Below are 19,514 nucleotides of genomic sequence, written 5' to 3'. Positions count from 1 at the left end.
CCAGAGTAAGGGAAGAGGCTTAGATACTATGTGTCAAAATCCATGTGGTTGGTTTTTGTGATTTTCTTTTTTCATTGTGTCTTCTTCCTAATTGTAACACTTCAGGAAAAGATTATTCACAACTCCAATATGACTATCATCATTTTTGGTGTGTATCGTTATTGTCTTTCTCTGTATGAGCTGATGATAATAAGTAAGAGGTGCCATTTTTTGGGTGATTTCTTTGTACCAGGCTCCAGGTTAACTGCTCATGAGCCTTAACATCACTCAACTTTCACAAATCTCTGGGGTAGGTATTATCATCTGCGTCAGACTCATGAGGAAATGAGACGCAGAGGCTTAGTTGCCTAACATGATACAAATGATACATTCATCGGTTTGGATGTCAGCCCAGATCTTTCTAAATATCCCCAAAGTATATCCAGTTATAGGAAATATAAATTTATATCCTGAATTAGCCTACTAACTTATCACTATGTTCTGTTTATTGGTATTTATTCATATATTCTAGTAACATTAATAACATTAATAACAATAAATATTGCTATTAATAATAATTATATTTACTTATATATTCTAGCAACATATCTAGTTATGTTACCACATAAACTTCACAGTTGCCACTTTAATTTTTTTTAAAGATTTTATTTATTTATTTGACAGAGAGAGATCACAAGTAGGCAGAGAGGCAGGCAGAGAGAGAGGAGGAAGCAGGCTCCCCGCTGAGCAGAGAGCTGGACGCAGGGCTGGATCCCAGGACCCCAAGATCATGACCTGAGCCGAAGGCAGAGGCTTTAACCCACTGAGCCACCCAGGTGCCCTGCCACTTTAATTTTTAACCTCTGCTATTGGACATATACTTTATTTTTTTCACCATTATAAATAATGGCACAATAAATTTCCTGGCTCCTACTTTTTCTTTAGTATGGACCACTTTCCCATAAAAATATCCCAGAAGAATGAATGACCATTTTAATAGTGTCTGCTATGTATTTCCTACGAGACGCTTGGACACGGATCCATGACTCATGTGTGGCAAGGCCCTTTATGGCAGTTTACTTTCTCTCACAGAGCCTTCTAGTACACTGGGGATTATAACGGAACCTAGATCTTAGGCTATTGTGAGGAGAGTGAGTTCATGTGTCTAAGGACCTTATAATAATGCCTAGCACCAAAATCAGCAGCTGTGACAAACATGGCTGATGGGTTCTGCCATAAATTTGTGCCATCTCATTCTACGTGCCCCTTCATCATTTCATGATGTTTTTATTCATCTTAAATGGCCCCCTGACAATTCTCTGCAAGAGCTTTTCTAAATAATATTCATGCTCAGTTAGCCTTCAACTCTGTACACTCACAAGAGTTGGTAAAAAAGGCAGTTCTAGAAGGAAGTTTCAGAAGCATAGAGCTTCAAGAGGTTAAGCATCTAGGCAAAGCAAACACAGGGTGTGTGGGTAGATAATCTTTGACCTAGCTGCAAATGAGGGCACCTGGGGACCTGAGCTATACCCTTCTAGTAACATGTTGCTGGGGATCTGAAGTGTGAGTATGACGGTGTTTTCCAGAATGAGGACCGAGCCCTGTGGTCACACATTTTTATCCCTAACATCTACATAATTGAATTCCCAGACAAACACCCCCTAGGGAAGGGAGGGGGAAGAAGGAAGAGGAAAAAAAGTGACTCAGAAACCCTACTACTAAACAACTTTTTTTTTTTAATTTTTAAATTTCCATGAGCATATTCTTCCCTTGCTTATTTTCCTTTTGATTTCCCCTAGCTTATAAGAAACCTGGTGAGATTGGTTTCTTCCAGATGTGGAGTTAGAACAAGAGAAAGGTTTTGTTTCTTCACCGCTGTGATTTTTTTAGTCCATGTTTGAGCAAGGAGGACGAATGTGTGTGTAATAGCCATGGGGCAGGCTCAGGGATATTGGCAGAGGTCCAACTGAAAGTGTCTCTTGCTTTTGCCTCAGGGAGAAAACTTTGGGGTTCTTTCCAATGTCTGCCTCAGGGCTGATCAGTCACAGGGTGGCTTTTGATGTCTGCTCCCCTGACAAGGGTCCTGAGCTTTCTCTCAGGTGGAGGAGAGTAAGGAGATGGGCCCTCCTGTGGGTATGGTTTGGACCTTCAGGTCCTAGAGACTCCAGATTTCCAAAGTGGCTGAGGCTCCCCCCACCACCCCTAATGTCGCTATATCATTCTTTTTTTTTTTTTTTTTAAGATTTTTTATTTATTTGACAGAGAGAAATCACAGAGAGGCAGGCAGAGAGAGAGGAAGGGAAGCAGGCTCTCCGCTGAGCAGAGAGCCCGACGTGGGACTCGATCCCAGGACCCTGAGATCATGACCTGAGCCGAAGGCAGCAGCTTAACCCACTGAGCCATCCAGGTGCCCCTCGCTATATCATTCTTATGTTATCATAAATCAAAGAGCAAAATGCAATCAAGCACACAGCCAACCACATGTGGGCCCAATCAAGGTTTTATTCCCTCAGTGGGTTTAATTTCCAACTACCACATTTTTTTTGTGCCTCTTGTATGGGCCTTGACTATCATTCAGAGCATCTGCCTGAAGTAAAACCACAGAATGAAAAAAACTTCATTAACTCTTTTAAAAAGAGACGTGCCTTCAACTTTCTTATTTTCAATTAAAATCAAATCCCTTCCTATCCCTCTTTACAAAAGGGACCACAGTTCATGGGAATCAGTTGGACCCACTTCAAAATTTCTGACACTAAGTTTCCCTTCTCATTTTTGTCTGATGAAAGCCACTGCACATGGAATCATGAGTTCTGAGAGCCAAGCTCAGAAACGGGTGTGCCACGAGCAGTCTTTATCTAATTAGATTTTGCTCCTGCAATTACTCAACACAAACCACGATTTATCAAAATCTAAGCCTATTGAAAATCAGAGCCTAGGGGCCCCTAGGTGGCTCAGTGGGTTGAGCCTCTGCCTTTGGCTCAGGTCATGATCTCAGGGTCCTGGGATGGAGCCCTGCATGAGGCTATCTGCTCAGTGGGAAGCCTGCTTCCCTTCTCTCTCTCTGCCTCTCTGTATACTTGTGATCTCTGCTTGTCAAATAAATAAATAAAATCTTTAATACAAAAAAATCTGAGCCAAAGATAAACTTTTTTTTCTTTAGAGCTTTTCTCTTCCTTTAAATCGAATTTCTGTGAAGCCTCTCAGATTAGCCTCAGGCTAGAAAAACTCCAGAAGCAGGCCATGGTGCCCTCTCTGCCCAACTTTCCGGGTTTCTCAAAAACCATCTATAAAACAGGAATCAAAGCCGCTCCTCTGGATGCCCCCGAACTAAAATCCCTTGGAACGAGGATGCTTCATCTCTCACTTGACTGTACTGCCCAAGTGGTCTCCCGGGGACCGCCACCCAACAGGTGCCAGGGCAGCAGGGCCCGGCCTCCTCCCGCGGGGTGCTCACCCGTGCGCGGCGAGGCTTCCAGGTCTTCCCGCCGGCCGTCCAGGGCGCGGCTGAGGCTGTAGCTGCTGTAGCCGCGGTGCAGCGCGAACTTGCAGACGCTGCGGCCGCGGGCGGTGCAGTTGAAGAGGTAGCAGCCGAGCGCGGCGGGCGCGGCGGCGCGGGGTCGGGGCAGCTCCACCACGGCCACCGAGCAGCGCGGCTCTGAGCAGCAGGCCGCCACGCACTGCCGCCAGTCACGCACAGCCGCCGGCGCGCTCAGGAAGCTGGCGCCGGCGGCCAGGGAGTCCTTGGTGCGGATGATGGCGTCCGGCATGGCGCTGTAGCCGCCGCCGCCCGGGCCCGGGCAGCCCTCCTCGGGAGGCCCCCCGCCCGCGCGCAGCTCCAGCTCCAGTTCCTCCTGTGGCTGCTCCTGCTGCAGCTGCCGGCGGAACTCCTCCAGCAGCTGCTCCACTCCCGAGAGCTGCGCGTGCAGCTCCGACAGCGGCGCGGATGGCGGGCCGGACGCGCGGACGCTCGGCAGCCACAGGGAGAGCAGCAGCAGCCCGCGCAGCGCCAGGTGCCGCGGCGGCCGCCCGCGCCCCGCGCCCGCGCTCTCCCGGGCGGCGAAGGCCATGGCGGCCGGCGCCGAGGCAGCGGGCCTAGGAGGGGCCGCAGAGCTCGAGGAAGGCGGGCGAACGCGGGACGCTGTGCCCGTCTGGTGTGGGCGCGGCGGCCGCTAAGCCCCGGCGCCTCACAGCGCGGCCTCCTCGGGGCCCGGCTGCGCCCCCGAGGCCGCGGGCGCGCGGTCGCCGGCGGGAACCGCAGCGACGGGAGGCATAGCCGGCCCCGCCTGGCACCGCCGCTCGTGCTTTGGGGAGGCTTCCGGGGACGCCCGCGCCTCTCTACCCGGACCCGGGGCGCTCTCTAAGGCGGCCAGAGAGCCTCGGCGCGGATCAGCACCCGGGCTGTGAACAGTGGCCGCGGCGGGGGCGGAGGCGCGCCAGGCCCCGCCCAGCTCCCCTTCCCCGGGCCCCGGTGCGGCCCCGACCCCGCCTCCCACCAGCCCCGCCAGTCCCGCGTGCGGTTCCGCCCCTGGCTTGCGTTGACCCCATCCGCCCACCGGCCTCTACTGGCTCCTCCAAGCTGGGAGGGCGCGCGAGGGAGACCGGTTGGGTGGGTTTCTCGCGGTGTGTACTGAGAATGCGTGGGCGACCGCGGCCCTCCGAGTCTCGGCGGGGGATTGTGCCTAAACCCACTCGGCTTTATTGGCACGCGAGACCTGCTTGGGGAAGCTCAGATCTTTATGACCTCAGGGTCTGGTTTAGAAAACGGACTTGAACTGGGGAACCAGTTCAGACAGTCTTCGGTCCTTCACCTCCAACGTCCCCGTCACGTTCGGGTCCCCAGAAGCACTTGGATAGCACAAGGCGGGCAACGCTGCTGAAAAATGTAAGAGTCAGGGGCGCCTGGGTGGCTTGGTGAGTTAAACCTCTGCCTTCAGCTCAGGTCATGATCCCAGGGTCCTGGGATCGAGCCCCACATCGCGCTCTCTGCTCAGCAGGGGACTTGTTTCCTCCCTCCCCGCTTCTCCGCCTACTTGTGATCTCTCTCTGTCAAATAAATAAATAAAATCTTAAAACGAAAAAAAAAAACCTCTGCCTTCGGCTCAGGTCATGATCTCAGAGTCCTAGGATGGAGTCCCGCATGGGACTCTCTGCTCGGCAGGGAGCCTGCTTCCCTCTCTCTATCTGCCTGCCTCTCTGCCTACTTGTGATCTGTCTCTGTCAAGTAAATAAATAAAATCTTTAAAAAATAATAATAATAAATAAATAAAAAAGAAAAGAAAAAGAAAAATATAAAAGTCAAGTAGTCACAGGCAGTCGTATGTCCACAAACACAACCGGAAATCTGAACACATCCAATTATGAGGGCCTGATGAACTATCTCCATATAGCATGTAGAGAGGCCTTCAGCTTGGATCATGCAAGATCTAGTGAAGACGTATTTTATTTAATTAAATTTAACAGATTACCTTTTCCTTCATGGAGATACGCTTGACATATAACATGTTAGTTTCAGGTGTACATAAGGATTCAACACTTGTATGTATTGTTCACGGATCACTGCAACATCTGTCACCATACACAGCTACAAAACTGAGCAGCAGTGTTTTATTTTGTTTTTAAAGATTGTGTTTATTTATTCGAGAGACAGCACGAGGGGGAGGGGCAGAGGGAGACGGAGGGCGAATCTCAAGCTGACTGGGCCCAGCATGGTCTCACCGCCCAGGCAGGTGGCTCACATGACCTGGAGATCCTGACCTCAGGGGAAACCTGGAGTGGGTGGCTCAACCCACTGCGCCACCTAGTGGCCCCAGAGCAGTAGTGTTTTAAATGGCATAATAAGGTTTATGAAAATCCGGTCCCATGGAGACCACCTGAGTTGTAACTGACTGCCAGGGGCTTCTACATCTTTTTTTCAGAGTTTCTATTGATTCGTTTTTCTCCTGATTATGATCATATTTTCCTGCTTTTTGGCATGTTCAGAAGTTTTTTTGATTGGATGCATGAACATTGTAATTTGTACATGGTTCAGTCGTTTTTAGGAGGGAAAGAGAAAATAATTGGATAGAAAAATAGTTTCTGGATATATATATGGTTTTCGAGCTTATATTTGCTTTCAGATCTAGAACAGAGAATGAGATAGAACTAGAAGGTAAAAATACAAAAGAAGAAAAAAATCCGTTATTCTTGCTATTCCATGAAAAGGAAAATTCATAGAGTTCATGAGATTGTGTTTATGCATGACTCTGAAGCTGAAATATTAATCTCTTAGCCCTACAGGGAGTGGCACACTTTGGGTTACAGTTTCTTCCACCTCTGAGATATTCACCCCACGCAACTAAAGCCACTTAATGATGTCCTTGACAGCATAAGGATTCCTTTCACCTTAGACCTCAGAGAGCTCCAGTAGGCTTATGATAAAGAGAAACTGTCATGGTGATAAAAATGGACCCTAAAGGTAGCATTCAAATCTTCTAAACACTAGCTGTGATAAAATAATTATTAAAATTAAAAATAAACACATGATAATAGGACATAGCATTAATTAATAATTGTAATGATTTCAAAGTTTGCCAAGCAGTTTCTGGTACATGATTTCATATGGCCTTCACAGAGATCTTAAGATGGACACAGAACCCTTGTTCCTGCCTTTTGGACAGTGGAAGAGAGGTCAGTACAGAATGAGATGCAGCTCACATGTTCAATGGGGGAGATAATGAGGGACAATGGGAGGGACAGTGTTCCTCAGGAGCATTCATTTCCAATCCTCCAGCACTGCTAAAGATGACTCCTCTCTAACTTCACTACAGGGTCCTTTTGAGAAAAGTGGAAATGCTTTAATGTGTTTACCATTAACACTGGTTATTTCTGGGATGTGAAATGGGAATAGTGGAGAGAGATAGGCACTTTTTTACTTTATAAGACTTCATATCAGTTGAAATTTTTAAAATGAGGTTGTTATAAAGCATTTTTCATTAAAAAAAGAAGCAGTCTCTTCTGCTGCAGTCATAATAGAGAAAAGGGGTTGGATTTAGCCCATGAAGTTAAATGAAAAATCCAGAAAAAAAAAAGAGAAAAAGAAACAATGTGCTTTGGCCATCAGATAATAGGCAGCAGAGCACCTGGGAGAAGGGATACTAAGGAAGGGGTCCTTTTCATTGCCCTGGCTTCCCATCCAGAGAGGGATTCCAAACTGCCGGGCTGGGAGGGGAACCCAAAGGGAGCCTGGCAATCTCTCTGAGCAGAGAAAATGGAATTGAGAAATCGGAGGGGGAGGCCAGGTGGCTAGAATCCACAGAGCAGAGTACCAGAGGGCAGAGAATTGCACAGAAAGAGTTCTGGAGATGTGCAGAAGCCCCCTCCCCCACCCGAAGCCTTCACCGGAATACTGGTCAAGTACATGCATATGGAGGAAATTATCCAAGGCCAGAGAAAGAACCACTGGAAAGAAGCAGACGGAACAATTTCCCAGCTGCCTGGGAATGGTCAATGTTCTGGGCAGCCTGAGTGGAGAAACCTGTAATTCCAGGGTGCGGGGGGCGGGGTGGGGGTGGGTGGGAGGGGAGAGCAGGGGGAGGGACACTTGAACTAGCCGGTAATAGATGTTCATGCTTGACTGTGGTGATGGTCTCATAGGAGCATGCGTATGTGAAGCCCCCCATCAGACTGTATACTTGAAGCAGATAAAGCTTATTGTCTTCAATCACACTTTAATAAAACTCTGAAAAACCAGGTTTCATTGCATAGTGTATTAGGAGGGAGGTTTAGGCTGATTATGATTTGTGATAGGACAAATAAATCATTTATCTCCAACTTCTAGTTTTTCTCCTTTCATTTTTTTTTAAAAGATTTTATTTATTTGACAGAGAGATCACAAATAGGCAGAGAGGCAGGCAGAGAGAGATGGGAAACAGTCTCCCTGCTGAGCAGAGAGAACCTGATCCCAGGATCCTGAGATCCTGACCTGAGCCGAAGGCAGAGGCTTTAACCCATTGAGCCATCCAGGCGCCCCTCTCCTTTCATTTTTATCCGAAGTAAAATATCTTTGTTTTGAAAACCTAACAACATCTTATCGATGAACGAAGCATTCGTATGTGAGGATACTTATGTCAAACAGTACAAAACTAGGGCTAAAGAAATGAAAGAGATTCCCCAGGATTAGAAGGCCTGTGACTCCCCCTGAAGCCTGAATCTCATACAACCTGCCAAACAGACCGTCATTATACTATGATTCCTCCTTGCCCGCGCCACTTTCAGAGTCTACTCTGCCCACCTCCCTGGAAGGGGCAGCCCCAGCTCCGAGGTGCCCCGCCCCTGTCCGCTCAGGGAACCAGTAACTAGCCGCCCCGCCCCCCCACCCCCACCCCCCGGGGGCCTAGCGGAGCCCCGTCTGATACTCTCTGCCAGGAGTATTAATACAGAATTGAGAAACATGGAGTCAGTGAGAACAGCATAGCTGGAAAGCCAGGTGAGCTCCAGGGCTCTATGGAAGGGGTGGATGGAACAGAAAAACTCCTCAGAGGACACGACGGACGCATGGAGCAGTCTGGAGGGGCAAGCCGAGAACGGTAAGCACACAGCTCTGAGACAGGAACGGAGTGAAAACAGAAGCTGCATGACAACTTTAAAGCCCCAGATGGCTTCCCGGAGAGCCTCCTTGCTTGGCCTTTAACTTGGGGAGATTTTCTCCCTTGCAGGCAAGTGATGCAGGTGTGGCCTGATTAAATCTCTGTGAGGGGCAAACAGAAACCCACTTCAGATCGGCAAGAGGTAAAAGGGCCATTGTGCATAAACCTGTGAGATGACTCAGAGGTAGGGCTGATGGGCAGCTGGGCCTGAAGGAGGGCCTAGACCCAAAGTCGGAAAGCTCTGAGCAACCGGGCAGCTGGTCTCCCTTCTCCGACCAAGCGGTCTTGGATGTCCACCTCTCTCTGTACCCACGACTCCTGCTTCTCTCAGTCTGGCCTTTTCTGCCCTCTTTGTGCAAAGCCTGAGTTTACCTCACCTCAATTCCAGGAATGCACGTAAACTGAGTCAGCGACACGGAAACAGAGTCCCAGGAGGGAGATTCTGTTGCGTCTGGTTTGGTCCTGTGTCCCGTCGCCCCCCCCCCCCCCCGCCCCCCGCGCCTGCCATGTTCCGTGACTGAGGTGCAGAGAACATGAAGCAAAACATGGCTTCTGGCCCTGCCTTCCCTCCCCCACGGAGGAGGGAGTGAGAGAAAGGCAGTGGTAAGGAGCTGAGGAAATTCCTGGAAAGCTGTCTTCTCACTAACTAAGTCAATGCCCAGTGTTTGCTTGGACACTTTTGATTTTTATTTTGACTGAAGAGATGCTTATAAGAAGTGTTGTGTTAGGGACTGCCAAGAACTGTTCTGAATTCTGTGCAAACACTGACTTCTTGACTTACGACAACCTTATGCAGCATATGTCATGACTGTCCCGGAGTTATGTGGGTGGGAATATCCTACTTCACACAGCAAAGCCAGTCCATTTTCGGGAAACTCTATTATAGTCATTAGAAATGTTTTTCCTGGGGCCCCTGGGTGGCTCAGTGGGTTAAAGTCTTTGCCTTCAGCTCAGGTCATGATCCCAGGGTCCTGGAATCAAGCCCCACATTGGGCTCTCTGGCTTCCCCCTCTCTCTCTGCCTACCTCTCTGCCTACTTGTGATCTCTGTCTGTCAAATAAATTAATTAAAAAAAAAAGAAAGAAAGGTTTTTCCTTATATTCAGTTCTAGTCGCTTTGTACTTGACCTAGTTCATTCTCTGGGGTCTCTGAGAGCAATCTGTACCTTCTGCCAAGTGGCAGTCCTTCAGATATTTAAAAACTGGGACAACATCTCTCATGCAACTTAACCTGCTTAATATAGCAAGCACAGTCTCAAGTTCACGAACACCTAGGACGATACTTACTGGTTGTGTGGCCTTGGGGCAAGCCGCCTACTCTCTTTAAACCCCAGGTTGTTCATCTATAATATAGAAACAATTACATAACCTTACCTCCCACACTTGTGGTGAGGTGGGTGGGAAGCGGTGGGTGTCAAGGGATGATGGGCGGGTTGAGGGGGTGGGAGGGTCTGGGGGCATGATGGGGAAGGGACAGGGACAGTGGGTGGGAACTGCCTGGCTCCCAGAGGGAAACCACCAGCAAAGCCCTCTATTGCTCACTCCCTCACCCTCCCTTTTGCACAAGTTCACTTGCCTGTCAGCGCCACCATTTTCTCTGGTCTACCAAGACTTTCCAGGCTGTTATTTGCAATCATCTTTTGAGACCTTAGTGATGCCTGTGCCTTTAAGTTTTGTATGTTCCACGTGTCCATTTGCTAGGCTTACTGCAACAAAGTTCCACTCAAAGGGTTTTGCACTCAATTCCAGTGATGGAGGAAGAAAGGGCGTCCAGGCACCAACAAGCAATTCTCCAGACAGGTAGCTTACAATTTAATTCCGTTCTGACACTGATTAGGTGGAAATGGCGTTAGATCCCACAGGTCAAGGGGTCAATCCTACAAGGCTCCCTGCCTCAACATCCTTCAGATGCCAGCAAGATTGTCAGATGCAAGTCCAGATTGTCACCCATGCTCCTGACTGACCAATAATCCCTTCAATGGCTTTCATTAATTTGTGAGAGCATCTCACAGACCTCAGAAAAACATTTTACTCACTTAACATATTACATCACTAGTTTATTATAAGTGGATAAAATTTTGAAACAGCCAGAGGGAAGAGATGCCCAGGGCAAAGTATGGGGAAGGGCACTGAGCTTCCATACCCTCTTCCAGAACACCAGTCTCTCAACTGGTGGTGTTGGTACCACCAACTCAGAAGTTCTCTGTACCCCACCCTCTTGGGTTTCTATGGAGGCTTCAATTACATAGGTGTGATTAATTAAACCACTGGCCATTGGTGATCGATTCAACCTCCAACTGGTGTTCTTTTCCTGGATGTCAGGACTGACAGGATGAGGGACTGAAAGTTCCAACCTGCTGATTACATGGATGGTTCCTTTGCTGCCTGGTGCCATCCTTTTTTTTTTTTTTTTAAGCATTTTTAATTTAAATTCAATTAATTAATATATAGTGTTTTATTAGTTTCAGAGGTAGAGTTCAATGATTCATCAGTCTTTTTTTTTAAAGATTTTATTTATTTATTTGAGAGAGAGTGACAAAACACGAGAAGGGGGAGGGTCAGAGGGAGAAGCAGACTCCCTGCTGAGTGAATAGCCCCCATGATGTGGGTCTGCATTCCAGGACCCTGAGATCATGACCTGAGCTGAAGGCATATGCTTAACTGACTGAGTCATTCAGGCACCCCTCATCAGTCTTATATAATACCTAGTGCTCATTACATCACCCAGTTTGCCCATCCCTTCACCAACACCCCCCCCCACCAGCAACTCTCAGTTTGTTTCCTATGATTAAGTCTCTTTTTTTTTTTTTTTAAAAGATTTTATTTATTTATTTGACAGATAGAGATCACAAGTAGGGAGAGAGGCAGGCAGAGAGAGAGAGAGAGGAGGAAGCAGGCTCCCTGCCAAGCAGAGAGCCTGATGCGGGACTCGATCCCAGGACCCCGAGATCATGACCTGAGCCGAAGGCAGCAGCTTAAACCACTGAGCCACCCAGGCGCCCCATGATTAAGTCTCTTATGGTTTGTCTCTCCCTCTGGTTTCATCTCATTTTATTTTTTCCTCTATTCCCTTATGATCCTCTGTTTTGTTTCTTAAATTCCACATATGAATGAGATCATATGATAATTGTCTTTCTCTGATTGACTTATTTCGCTCAGCAGAATACCCTCTAGTTCCATCCACATCATTGCAAATGGCACAGTTTCATTTTTTGATGGCTGAGTGATATTCTACTGTGTGATACACACACACACCATATCTTCTTTATCCGTTCGTCTGTTGATGGACATCTGGGCTCTTTCCATAGTTTGGCTATTGTGGACATTGCTGCTATAAACATTGGGGTGCATGCCCCTTCGAATCACTACATTTGTATCTTTAGGGTAAATCCCCAGTAGTGCAATTGTTAGGTCATAGGGTAGTTCTATTTTCAACTTTTTGAGGAACTTCCATACTGTTTTCCAGAGTCCAGCCACCTTCCTTACAGCGTGGTCCTACAGTCCACTAAGGTACGCCTATGTCCAGGGTGAACCACTAGCAGAAAGAGGCTTACCTGGGAAGGAATATTAGGGAGAACTTTTCATCCTGAAATTCACTACTCCTTGAAATGGTTGATGAGTGTGAAGAGATGTTGGGACAGTCATGCAGTATCAAAGTCTCTCTGAATCTCTTGACACTTTGGGGCCACAATGGGAATGAAAGAACAGGAGCAGCAGCTACTGTCAGACACTGGGGTGGGGGGGGGGGCTCTGCACTCCAGAGTGCAGAGTGCAGAGCTTTGCATCCTGGCACTGGAACCGTCTTCCAACTAAAAAGGAAAAAGAAATTCCCACCAGCTCTTTTCCTCATCATTTAGTTTTGGCTAATCTCCTCTCTCTTCTGTCTCATCAGCAAAAGTAATGTCAAGAAATGCCAAAGACAGCAAAGTAGGAATGCATTATGTCAGCGGCACACAAAGCTCTCTTTTTACTCAGGTGCTGATCTTCCCTCTGATGGCAAGACCTATAGAGGCTGCATTCCCAGAAACGAAGGGGACTGGTGAGCAGGGAGGCTCTGCCCAAAGGTGGAGGAAACAGAGGAGGATACATTTTCCCTCCTTTTTTCTAACACTTGCTTTCCTGGGCCTGCCCTGCCTCCCACCTCCCCTCAGCTCAGCTTGGGCGACATTCCCCAGCTGAATCCTGCTCTGTCCCTGTCCAGCCTGCAGCCCTTCAACAGCAGGCTCACAAAGCCAGAAACAAGCTGGCTGAGTTCAAAACCCCAAGTGTCCATGGAGGCCCAGCTTCCTTTAAGCCCTTGCTGTTGAGCCCTAATTTCTAAAATTGGTCGTCTGCCTTCCTCCCTGTTCACCGCTCGCCTTCATGGCTGGGCATGTTGCCTAAACTCCGGCCAGCTGGGCTGAGACAGGTAAGTCTTCCTCGGGCACACATTCCACTGTGTGTGGGGGGGGGGCTAAAGGCAGACCTGGGGGCCTGCAACTCTGTGCATGGCGTCCCCTACCCTGGGAAGAGAGCAGCTGGGCCCACCATGCTCCAAGTCTTGGTACATACATGCCCTGGGTTCTGGCTTCTACTGTACCACTCACAGCATGGACCCTTCCTGGACAGTGGCCCTTGTCTGACTCCAGCATGTTTGGATGCTGTTATGCAGTAAGCTTACCTTTCACTTCAGGGCCCATGCAAAACAGAGAAGACTTGGGGTGCCTGGTTGGCTCAGTGGGTTAAGCCTCTGCCTTTGACTCAAGCCTGCTCCCCACCCCCCACTCTCTGCCTAGTTGTGATCTCTGTCAAATAAATAAATAAAATCTTTAAAAAAATTCTTAAAAAAAAAGAGAAGACTGAACATTAGTATTCTTCTGAACAGCTCAAAGAGTTGAATCATTTCCGACAGCAGTAACATTGCTCCTTGTTAAGTCATAGATGGAGCGGGTTCTTTTTGTCATCAAAATCTTACCTTGGAAGGGCCTGGGTGGCTCCGTCGGTCAAGCGTCTGCCTTTGGCTTGGGTCATGATCCCAGGGTCCTGGGATTGAGCCCATGTCCGGCTCCCTGCTCAGTGCGGAGTTTGCTTCTCTGTCTGCCCCTCCCTCTGCTCCCATGCCCCCTCCACCCCATCACACACACACATACTCTCTCTCTCTCTCAAATAAATAAATAAAATCTTAAAAAAAAAAAAAGGAATCTTAACTTCGGACTCCAAAGAGAGCCCCAGGAACTGTGACTTTAACCCCAGAGCTGCCAATTTTTCCAAATTGCTACACTTCAGTTTGTGAGGTCTGGGTGACCCTGGGGAGGACATTATGAGGATGATGATGGCAATGGGAAAAAGAAATAAATTTGGAAGGCTAGAGCAGTAATATAGGTAGGGGACTAGTCAGTGGGCTCTGACGCTGTCTGGCATGTAATAGTTCTCTCTGTTCATCTGTGTCTCTTGTTTTTCACTGTATATATATCTGGTTCTATTCAGAAAAAATGTATAATGTATTTATAATTTCATTTACCATCGAGGATATTCCTGACAAGAAAACTACCCGCTTGTCAAGACATTAATGAAGACTGAAATATCTACTTAAAATTCTTAAAGACTTTTTTTTTGTTGAAATGTAATATTCTCGTACAGTAAAGTGTATAAATCTTTTAATGGCCAGCTTGATGTCTTATTAAAGGTGAACTGCGTCTGTATAATCACCTGTCAGGTCAAGTTATAGATCATTTCCCAATCAGGGTCTGCTATTCTGACTTCTATTACCGAGGATCAGTTTTGTCGATTTTGAAATTTACATAAATGGAAACACAGAGTATATATTCTTCTGTGTCTGACATTGTCCTCTGAATTTCCTATCTATGGGAATCATTCATGTTTTGTGTAGCAGTGTACTCCTTATTGATTTCTACATAGTGTTTCATTTGTAAATATATCACATTATGATTTATCCTTGCAACTAAGCATATTAGTATGTAAACAGATAAGTTAATTCCCCATGTCACTTTGCCATGTGGCCTTGTACCTTTGTGTTACAACATCCAGTCAGTTGGCAGGGCAGACCTGTGGTTTCCACACAGCAATAATTTATCCGCACAAGGAAGTGTGTGTGAACACATAAACATTTCTCACTAAACCAAAATAAATGTATCCCTAGCTCATTTTCCTCTCAGCTGAATTAAAAAAAAAAATGCCAGCAGCCTCTCCAGGTCCACCTGACATGGGGGGACATCTGATGGAAAGAGCATCAGAGTAAAACCAACAGGCCTAAATGATCGTGAGCAAATAGCTTACTTTTACCAATTTTTCAAAATGACCAAGTCAGCACATTGCAGGGCCCATTCAAGGGCCATGGGAGGAGGAGGCAGAGTAAAGGAAGGGTTCTTTTTTTTGAGATTTTATTTATTTGACAGAAAGAGTGAGAGAGAGAACACAAGCTGGGGGGAGGGGGGAGGGTGGAATGGGAGAGGGAGAAGCAGGCTCTCCACCGAGCAGGGAGCCTGATGTGGGGCTCGGTCGCAAGGCCCTGGGATCATGACCACAGCCGAAGGCAGACTCTTAACGAGTGAGCCACCCTGGCACCCCTAAAGGAAGGGTTCTGAGGCTGAAGACTCATTAGCTTCTCAGTAAGCCCACCTGTGGTAGAAGACTGTGTATTGGATTGGCAGCCAGATCGTCATTAATGTCAGTTTTTGCCAGCAATGGTTGGTCTAACGCTTTAACTGCCGCGGTCGGCGCGCGACAAATCGACCAGGAAACGTGAGGGTATGAGGATGGTGAAAAGAAGTTAAAGAGACAAAGTGATGGGGACAGGAGGGACACTGAGGAGGATGTCCAACAGTGCCGAGTTTATTCAGGGCAGCGAGGCATTATATAACCAACAGAAATAATTACAAAGAAGTGTCCATCATTAGCTAATTACAATGTTACATATGCATGAAACCCTCCAAACTTCCCCATTAACTACTTCTCAAGGTCTAAATGCAGATCTTCCAAGGCCAGTGGTCTTTGTCTTCAGATAATAATTACAAAGAAGTAACAACAAACCTGAGAGTGTTCTTTGAGCTGTGCTGGAACAGCAAGGACCAGTTAAGAATTTAGGACCCCACCCAAACAGCTCTCGTCTCACTAGTAAACGTGTGGGAAGTCACGTAGGCCAGTGCACAACACAGAGCACAGACCCTTTCTCAGTGCAACTCAACTTTTCCATCCTAATAAGCCTTTTGTTGGCTATTCGGACTTTAAAGGAGACACAAGTCAGGGCCTGGTTTGGTCCTCATCTCAAGCCTTATCATGGCCTCCCACATTTAACTATGTCATAGTCCAGAGAAGAAACCTCTGATTATGGAACAACTGTTATGACGTAACAAAGATTGTTGGATACATCATGCTATCCTCAGAGAGCAAACAATTTTTTCATCAAAAACCTGGAGGAATCCTAGGATAGAGTGCAACAAGACAATACCCCACCCAGGAGGTGGATTTGAGACCCCGCCCCCCTTTAGGAGCAGACATTGGCTTGCCCCTCCCCTCCCTGCACTATTGTGCAGCCTGGACCAGCCTCCACCCTCTCCACATCAGAGTCACCCCAGCTCTAGCATGGGGTGTGGGGCTCAACACTAAGAAAGGGCATCATTTCTGTGTAGAGACGGATCAGTGGACGAGGTCTTGGGTGAGACCCATGGCGCACCTCTCCCAAGTCTTCACTAGACTTTGTCCTCTCCCACAGCCAGAGGCAGCCTGCTGCACACTTACTTTATTTCATAGAAATGTCAAAGAAGTTCCAGCCTGAGCTGATGAAGATTACTAAAACAACCTTGGAGTTTCCCAGATGGATGAAGATGTGGGTTCTGAGACATTTATTGATGGTGCTAAAATAAACAAAAAGTAAAAGTCCTGTTCAACCTAAAAAAATACCTTCCTGATGATCGCCAGAGGGGATCCTTGCCAGGTAAAGGGGCTTAAGAATCCACTTATCCTGATGAGCACTGAGTAATGTATAAAATTGTTGAATCATTACATTATACATGTGAAATTAATATATTCTGTATGTTAATTATATTTCAATAAAAAAAATACCTTCCTGAGCTCCTACTTGCCCCAGGCAGTCCATGTCACCCCCAAATTCATTGATTCATGATGCGGCAGCCACTCTATCAGATCCTGGGGTCTAAGGAGGAATGGGGGGCTGTGCCCTGTCCTCATGGAGCTTATATTTCTACTGAGGGAGACAGCTGATGTCCATCTGATTATCATAGAGTGTGACATGTTCACTGTGGGCAGAGCTTTTGAGGGTGGTGCTTCATTCTGAACTGGGGGTGCTTCATTCTGTCTGGGGGAGGTGGAAAGGGCTTCCTCAGACATGACTTTAGTGCTGGTTAAAGGATAAGTAAAACAGAGGAAGAAGAGAAGGCTGGAAGCACAATGTAGGTTGTAGACTCAGGGATCACCTAGCAGTTCAGGGTGACTGGATCATTGGTTAGCGGGGAAGGGGACCCCTGCATGGAGGGAGGGGAATGGAAAGGAGCACAATGGGAGGGCCTATGGTGGTCACTGCCTCTCCAGTCCACCAAGAACTCAGCTAGTTGGACTCATCCGTCAAATCAATTGCATACTCTTATCCACACAGGGAAGGAAGGCACTTGACCTTTAAAGAGAGCAACCTCCTCATCTGCTCATTTACCTGGGGGTTCCAGCGCTTTCTCCCAGTGTTCTAAGAATTCCCCGAGCCAGTGATTGCAGTCTTTCGTGGAGATTCTCCTGAAAGAGTCAGCCAGTCCCTTGTCCTCCCACTCCTCCTTGATGCCTCTGGCTCCAGGGCTCATGACTGTCCAGGTCACGTTCATCGTGTCAAAGAGGAGGGCCGCCTGTCCATTGATGTTGAAGCCCAGGATGCAGTGGGGCACCGTTCTGCTTCATGCTGACAGCACAGCTGGTTGTCCAGGTGGGAGGATCTGCAATCCACACACAAAGTCATCAGCTTGGACTCTTAGCTCCACGATTTCCCGCGAGGTCCCGCGTGTCTCCAAGGTGGAGCCAATGTTGAGTTCTTGTACAGAAGCCCCTTCCCTGCACATGCTCCTTCCCTCTCTTGCTGACTGCCTCCCTCTCCCCAGCTCCCCCCCCCCCCCCCACTTATCCCTGGTCATGCTGTTCTCCAGTTTTATGTCAGGCAGGATCATCCTAAGCTCTTGCCCCACCTCTCCCAGCATCTGGATCAGTTCTGTCCATGCTTTGGTGGCATTTACCTTCTCCCCCAAGAGACCCAAAGGTCTGACCTTGCTGTTGTCACTGTCATACTGAAGGAATGGCTTTTTATTCACTGAACCCTGCACTTCATACCAGAGGTGTCCAGGTCTAGATTGAGATTTGACAGGTCAAGGCAGAGAGAGTGAGCATCTGTGAAAGAAAAAGGCAGTTGGGGCCACAAGATTCCCTCTGAAAGGCTTCCTGCAGAGCGAGGGAAGGGGGGGGTCTTCATCCCAGCCCCCTCCACTTCTGCATCCTTAGTCCCCACCTTTTACTGTCTGAGCTTTAGGAAAGTACTATGATGTTACCTGCCATAGACCCTCAGGGACACATACTTTTACCAGGAGGATACACCTGACAAATACTTTTAATGACATCTGTCAAGTTCTTAGGTAGAAAAATTACAAGACTGTCTGTCTTCCTGGGACTTAAAATCTAACTGACCAGACAGGACTTTAAACAGAAAGGAGAAAAAAAAAAAAAAAAAAGACACTGTAGGATACATGCCAAACTCATGATGACTCTGGGGGTAATCAGGAAAGGCTTCCTGGAATAGAAGGTGGGAACTGGCAGGAGAGGGAGAGCTGCCCCATGGGAGCACCATACAAGGAGAGTGCCTTAGCCTGGGGTTCCGGTCCTTCAGAGCACATGGACAGGTTGGCACTTGCCTGAAATGTGGGGAAGCCCTTTTCTCCTGTCTTCCCTCTCCCCAGTCAGGTCCCAGATCCCAGGACACTCACGGTCCACTGTCTTCTGGGCTTGTACCAGCGGTGGCAATAACAAAAGAAAACTTGCAGTATAAGATACTGGCAACCTTCCTGACAAGGGGCACCTTTGGATAGCACACTGCAGGAAGTGGGTGTGGGGCACTACCCGATGTTGTCATACCAAGACAGTTGATAGTCCTGCAGGAATCTGACAAAAGCAAGGAGTGCTGAGGGAGAGTTTTGTACGTGTTCAAATTAAGATTACTCATTTAAGAAAAGAGAGAAAACATTACAAAACAAAGTTCACTTGAAAAAATCCCTCTCCACTCTCCTCAAAACTGCTTCTGGTGTAAGTGGGACCATTGGCAGTGAAGGGAGTTCCTTCCCCCTCCCCCACTCTCCCATGCTGCCACCAACTTGTCTTCCCACACCGCCTCTTCTTCCCTCCCTGATCTTCCCATTTCCTCCTCTCTCTTCCCACATTTCCTCCCTCTCCCCTTTCCCACCCCCTTCTTTGTCTACTGGATCTCTTCCCTCATAACTGATTGAGATTCGCACTTACCAAGTGCACACAGGTTAATCAAAGTAGCAGGAGACACATGGCACCTGGTCTATCATCAAAGACAGGTTGACAATCTTAAGTCCAACAATCCTGTTGGAGCCAGGACTTGTGGATCCAAGAAAAGCCAAGTAGTTTATTATTAGAGAAAGTCTTGGGGTCCTGGTTTTTGAGCTGTGCAAATCAGTCCAGGAACAAAGCCTTGGTGTCACTGTGACATTTCTCATGTCATTTTTCTCTTGAAAGTGCCTCTGAAGACTTAATGTTTTTCAGCCTGTTCCCCCCTCACTTTACAGCTGTCCCCTCTCATTCCATCCAACCATCTTAGCCAGCTCAGGCTGCTATAACAGAATTGCACATGTCAGGCAGCTTAGAAAGCAAGGGCCTATTTCTTATAGTTCCTAAGGCTGGGGAG

The 19,514-nt window shown here is 47.7% G+C and overlaps 1 protein-coding gene and 1 pseudogene across 2 annotated transcripts in view; both read right to left on the bottom strand.

Annotated features, from left to right (window-relative positions):
• LRP11 (LDL receptor related protein 11) overlaps window positions 1-4,183 on the bottom strand; it is a 47,316-nt gene extending 43,133 nt beyond the window's left edge. For both annotated transcript variants that reach the window (XM_046006827.1, XM_046006828.1), the window contains exon 1: window positions 3,434-4,183. In XM_046006827.1, coding sequence (XP_045862783.1) covers window positions 3,434-4,046 — 613 coding nt within the window. In that variant the 5' untranslated portion in view covers window positions 4,047-4,183. The remainder of the gene's footprint in view (window positions 1-3,433) is intronic.
• LOC123942141 lies at window positions 4,164-17,952 on the bottom strand (annotated as a pseudogene).
• Between the last annotated feature and the right edge of the window lie 1,562 nt (window positions 17,953-19,514).

This window comes from Meles meles, chromosome 5, assembly GCF_922984935.1.
Source record: "Meles meles chromosome 5, mMelMel3.1 paternal haplotype, whole genome shotgun sequence".
Lineage (NCBI taxonomy): Eukaryota > Metazoa > Chordata > Mammalia > Carnivora > Mustelidae > Meles > Meles meles.
This window is presented reverse-complemented; position numbering and strand designations above follow the sequence as displayed.